Genomic DNA, 6,416 nt, shown 5'->3' on the forward strand with positions numbered 1-6,416 from the left:
CAGCTCTCACACCAGTTCTATTTCTCGGCTCTTCTTCTCCCGCTGTCGTGCCCAATTGTATCAGGGCTCTCTATGTCCTCCAGGCCCCGCTCTCCAAGATTCTCCGTATTTCTACACAATTCTGGCATCTCAGGAAGTTTACTCCTGGTGTTTTGCACACTAGGCATGACTCCACTTGGGCTTGCCTCAGGGGGCATTGTTTGGCATAATGTCCCTGTTGCTGACATTGAAAACAGATCCTCCTGGGACAATCTCTGGCCCGATGTCCTATAGACTGACACTGAAAACAAACTCCCATTAATTGCTTTGTTGCCGTTTGTGAACCATTTTGTTCTACATTTGGCAAACCAACTGGTTTGGCTCCTCCTGACACAATTCCTGCGTACATGGCTGGGTATGCAATTTGCATAGGTCCTGGCCAGATTTGTGGTCGGGGTGAACTGACTACCTGACTCTGCTCCGCTGATTTTTGGGCTGTTTTCATAAGTGTCATAGCGTCTACACATACACTGTCTGGCTTCTCTTTTATCCTGGCCTCGTTCGTCTCTTTGCTCTCCTTAGTTGAGTGGTCACTACCACTCGACTCCGACTCCTCCTCCGACGTCGCTGCTTCTGATCTCACCGTTTTCTTGAATCGGCTTTCCTTCACGGCTGCTGCAGGAAAACGCATCTTCTCTTTAGGTGGAGGGGGGGTGTACCTCTCGTCTAGGTCTTTGGCTTTTTCGAAGTTCCGTAGAATTTTCTCCATCTGGCTGAGAGAATCAAAATATAAGTGGTCCAATTGTCGTCTATATTCCGGCGTAAGTCCTTTGTAGGCGATTTTGGCTTGTTGTTTCTTGTCAAGGGGGCGCTTCATGTGTCCTAAGATTAACCTGAAGCAGGTCAAGTATGGAGATATTTTCTCTCCTTTCCCTTGTGTCCTGGCCCTCAGCTCATCAATCACGTCGTCGTCGTCTACTGTCACCAGATATTCATTTTTGAACGCCCTCTTGAATGATTTCCACGACCTTATCTCTTGGCGGAGACATCTCAACCAACTACTGTCACTTTTCTGCAACATGATTGGCAGTGCTTGCAATATTTCTTGATCAGAAAATTCCGACCAAGCCTTACAGTCTTCCAAGCGCTCCAAGAATTCTTCGGCACTGTCGTCATCACCAAAGAATTTTAAGTCCCAGTCCTTTAGTGTTTTAATCACTTTGGACCTTCGGCCGGACTTAATTTCTTTGTTTTTCCCCCCACTTCTCTGGCATTGACTCAGATCACTCTCAGATTCTGACTCACTCGTAGAGTCATCTAAGATTGATCTCCGGCTCTCCCACTGACCTCTCTTCGGTCTGTCGACCCTCTTATTCTCTCTTTGACACTCTCTACACACTCTATCACTAACACTAATTTTATCCCCACCACTAACTCTCTCGCTATTACTACTACCTTCACTGCTCTCGTACTCTTTTCCTCTATTCAGTCTGGTTTCTCTCTCCCCTTTTCTCTGCCCTTCTTCTCTAATGTTACCCAATTTCCTAACATGATCACTTTTTCTTCCCCCTCTACTACACACACTTCTTTCAGTCTCTTTTCTCACTGGCTCTCCATTTCGTGGCACTCTTTGTTGAGTTACACTGTCTTCATTCCTGCTACTTCGGCTTGACTGGCTTCTAGGGGCGGGTGTGGGCCTCACTCTATCATTTGTGTGATGTGATTGTGAGGTCTCGGCTACAGGGGTTTTTCCATGTGGGGACACGATGTGCGATTGTTGATGGTGGGTCAATTGATACCCATCACCAATCTCGGCCCTACATTGGCTTTGTTGCAACTCCCACCCCCCTCCAGAATACTGGTGATCTATCTTCTCGGCATACTCCATAAGTCTTCTTATTTCTGGCGACAAACCCAAACGCGCGACTGAATCACGGAGGCTCTGAACATTTGGAGCCATTGTGGCTGAGGTGATGGTGTGCGGCGATGTCATGACAGTGCTCGTTGTCATACTCATTTGAGCACTAGTAGTGGTGGGAGAAACAGTCGTCATACTGGCTGTTGACATGACTGGGGGTGGGGTGTGAAATTTGGGGTGGTTGCAACGTTGGTCGGATTCGCTCTGCTGTACGATGCCCCATCCCGGGATTTATTTCTCCCACTCTCCCTAATTTCCCTTGCACGAATTCTTTCATGGATCTGGCTCGCCCCACTATCGGATTCCTCATTATCCGCAGATGAAAACTGGCCACCCCTTTGTCGCGTAACAAAACGAAACGGGCTAAATTCTGGCTCTGGGAAGGCTTCCAATAAAAAGATTTTATCGGAATTTCCAAGGTCATACTGGTCGCTAAATGGCACTTCAGTACCATCAGTCAAGGCCAGTCTCATCTCGGCTCTTAACAATCTCTCTCGCAATACTTGTGACGACCCGCTGATACACAATTGGTGTCTCAGTAAGTTCGTCACTACTTGACCAATTTGCATGACTCTAATTGTTTCCCATGCTCGGCTTACGCATGGTACTTCAATTAGTTCGCTCATGCGTCTTTTGTACTCCTGCATCTCGCTACTTGCCTTTGCCATTTCAAAGAATCAAAAAATTTTCTAAGTTCGAATAATTTAAAATTTTAAGGGGGGTGCACAATTAGTATACACGGCCCTGTGCTATCTTGAAAGCAAGGACGTACCCACTCAAGGAGGGCCCCCTTTCAAAATTTTTCTTTTTCCGGCGGACTGGTGACTCGGCTCTCCCTCTCTCTCTTCTTCTCGTTCTCTCTCTCTCTCTCTCTCTAGCCACTATTACTACTACTACTGAGCCACTTTTTCTGGTGCGCGCGAACTTTCTCTCGACTGCTGAAATTCAAATATCCCGGCGCGTCGTTTCTCTCGACCGTACGGCGTACTATTTGCAATCACGTGACTAACCCGAATTTTATTTCCGGTCTAACATGTGCTCGGCATAAAAATTTTAGAACATTTTTGATTTTACACAAGTTTGTTTGGAATTTTACTCGGGATTTTCTCACAAAACTGGCTTTCGGCAAACAAAAAAAAAATCTTTAATTTGTTGATTTAAATTTTTATCACAGCAGGAAATTTCTACAGTCTCGAAAGAAAAAGAAAATTTCGAATTTAATGGCAAAAGCAATCTACAACCTTACTTTACACAATTTCTGGCCGTAATTTACTCATAATTTATGAACAAATAAATTCTGGCATTGTCAAAATAAATCAATAAACAATCTGGCAATGGGAATTTTGAATTTTCTGTCAGCTGGTAACATACAATTTTTATGTCTGGCGTTAGCAACAGAAAATTCAAAATTCTGGCAACATATACAATTTTCTGACACTGGCAAGTAACAAAATTTGAATCTTCTGGCTATTGACAAAATAAACTTTGGCTCTGGCTAAATTAAAGATTCAAATTTCTGGCACACTTGCACTAAAATCTGGCTCACAATTAAATTTCAGTCGTGTCTCGGTTCGAGCTTGGCCCCACGTTGGGCGCCAAATTTTGTGACGTATAATTTTAACTAATTTTAATTTAGTGTAAAAGTTCTGCTTTACGTCAGGCAAAATCCGACGCTTTCAACAAAAATAATAATGAGAAATTAAATAAATAAAATCTCGCCGTCAGGCGCCAATTAATTTTGAAGCTTAATTAATAAACTATACTCGACTCTTTAAAAACAACCCGACAAACAACAATACCTCTGAGACGCTCTCAATCGTCAGAGGAAATTCTGCCTGAACAAGTTGGCAAGCAGAAATGCCAACGACGAGACACGACTGGTAAAATACTGGCCCGATACTGACTCACCCCAACGACGCTTCTCGATTTCTCTCTTTCCTAATTCCGGCACGCTCCTTCCAAAGGATTCCTGAATTGAGGGAAGAGAAATAATCCAACACACAAATAAGTCACTTTTCACAATTTCTACTTTATTACAACTCTTTACACAACTCCAGTTCTCTCACACACTCAAAATTTAACACAACTACTCTCAACTCTATCTACACAACTCTCTACGCATCTCGTAGATCAACTCATTACCAAGATGCCGGCGAAAAACTACTGACACCTGTTTCTCGCTTTTCCTACACGTGCTCGGCTTCTTCGACTCTTCTTCTCTCTCGTTCCGCTGGCTCTCCTCTCTCTATCTCTTTCTAATAGACAGCGGCTCTGCCCTCTACCACTTTCTCTCCTACTAACTAGCCGCGCGACACACATTTACCACTGATAGTGGCTCACACGGCAGTTCCGACTTTCTAAATTACCATACCAATTAACGATCACGGTTCAGGGATAATTCCGACAGATGACATGACGATTCAGAATTTCGACAACATAAAGAACGACAATTCACATCGTCACAATATTTAACAAATATATTTGTAGCTTAAAAACTCTTATTTGATGCAGGTCCCCAATGTATGCATCTAAGTCTTTTAATACAATTTAAACAATAGCAAATACTTTTTTGCTAAATAGCAATCTATAACATTTCTTACTTTATTTATTAGTCAGTTGCAGACAGGGTTTAAATGTTTATCTAAGATATTTTTTAGCTTAAAAAATCTGATTTCATGCAGGTTTCCAAACTATGCATCTAAGTTTATTAATAAAATTTGAACTTTAGCAAAAACTTTTTAGCTAATTAGCAATCTATATCATTTCTTACTTTATTTATTAGTCAGTTGATGACAGGGTTTAAATGTTTATCTAAGATATTTTTAGCTTAAAAACTCTGATTTGATGCAGGTCCGCAAACTATGCATCTAAGTTTATTAATAAAATTTAAACTTTAGCACATACTTTTTAGCTAATTTGCAGTCTATAACATTTCTTACTTTATTTATTAGTTAGTTGATAAGAGGGTTCAAATATTTAACAAATATATTTTTAGCTTAAAAACTCCGATATGATGCAGGTCCCCAAACTATGCATCTAGCATTTTTAATACAATTTAAACAATAGCAAATACTTTTTAGCTAATTTGCAATCTATAACATTTCTTATTTTATTTATTAGTTAGTTGATAAAAGGGTTCAAATATTTAAGAAATATATTTTTAGCTTAAAAACTCCAATTTGATGCAGGTCCCCAAACTATGCATCTAGCTGATTTAATAAAATTTAAACATTAGCAAATACTTTTTAGCTAATCTGCAACCTATAATATTTCTTACTTTATTTATTAGTTAGTTGATAAGAGGGTTTAAATGTTTATCTAAGATATTTTTAGCTTAAAAACTCTGATTTGACGCAGGTCCCCAAACTATGCATCTAAGTTTATTAATAAAATTTAAACTTATCAAATACTTTTTAGCTAAATTGCAATCTATATAGTTTCTTACTTTATTTATTAGTTAGTTGATAAGAGGGTTCAAATATTTAACAAATATATTTGTAGCTTAAAAACTCTTATTTGATGCAGGTCCCCAAAGTATGCATCTAAGTCTTTTAATACAATTTAAACAATAGCAAATACTTTTTTGCTAAATAGCAATCTATATCATTTCTTACTTTATTTATTAGTCAGTTGCAGACAGGGTTTAAATACTTATCTAAGATATTTTTTAGCTTAAAAAATCTGATTTCATGCAGGTTCCCAAACTAATGCATCTAAGGTTTATCAATAAAATTTAAACTTTAGCAAAACTTTTCAGCTAAATAGCAATCTATATCATTTCTTACTTTATTTATTAGTCAGTTGATGACAGGGGTTTAAATGTTTATCTAAGATATTTTCAGCTTAAAAACTCTGATTTGATGCAGGTCCGCAAACTATGCATCTAGTTTATTAATAAAATTTAACTTTAGCACAATAATTTTTAGCTAATTTGTAGTCTATAACATTTCTTACTTTATTTATTAGTTAGTTGATAAGAGGGTTTAAATATTTAACAAATATATTTTTAGCTTAAAAACTCCGATATGATGCAGGTCCCCAAATTATGCATCTAGCATTTTTTAATACAATTTAAACAATAGCAAATACTTTTTAGCTAATTTGCAATCTATAACATTTCTTACTTTATTTATTAGTTAGTTAATAAGAGGGTTCAAATATTTAACAAATATATTCTTCGCTTAAAAACTCCGATTTGATGCAGGTCCCCAAACTCTGCATCTAAGTTTATTAATAAAATTTGAACTTTAGCAAAAACTTTTTAGCTAAATAGCAATCTATATCATTTCTTACTTTATTTATTAGTCAGTTGCAGACAGGGTTTAAATGTTTATCTAAGATATTTTTTAGCTTAAAAAATCTGATTTCATGCAGGTTCCCAAACTATGCATCTAAGTTTATTAATAAAATTTGAACTTTAGAAAAAACTTTTTAGCTAAATAGCAATCTATATTATTTCTTACTTTATTTATTAATCAGTTGATGACAGGGTTTAAATGTTTATCTAAGATATTTTTAG

The 6,416-nt window shown here is 38.0% G+C and overlaps 1 protein-coding gene across 1 annotated transcript; it reads right to left on the reverse strand.

Moving 5' to 3' along the window:
* Positions 1–67: 67 nt before the first annotated feature.
* Positions 68–2,039, reverse strand: LOC122504523 (the record flags this gene model as incomplete). Its single annotated transcript, XM_043615676.1, is given in 1 exon segment — positions 68–2,039. A coding segment is annotated over 1 exon segment (1,962 nt). The 5' UTR covers positions 2,033–2,039.
* Between the last annotated feature and the right edge of the window lie 4,377 nt (positions 2,040–6,416).

This window comes from Leptopilina heterotoma, unplaced genomic scaffold, assembly GCF_015476425.1.
Source record: "Leptopilina heterotoma isolate Lh14 unplaced genomic scaffold, ASM1547642v1 Lhet_302, whole genome shotgun sequence".
In the NCBI taxonomy this organism is placed as follows: Eukaryota; Metazoa; Arthropoda; class Insecta; order Hymenoptera; family Figitidae; genus Leptopilina; species Leptopilina heterotoma.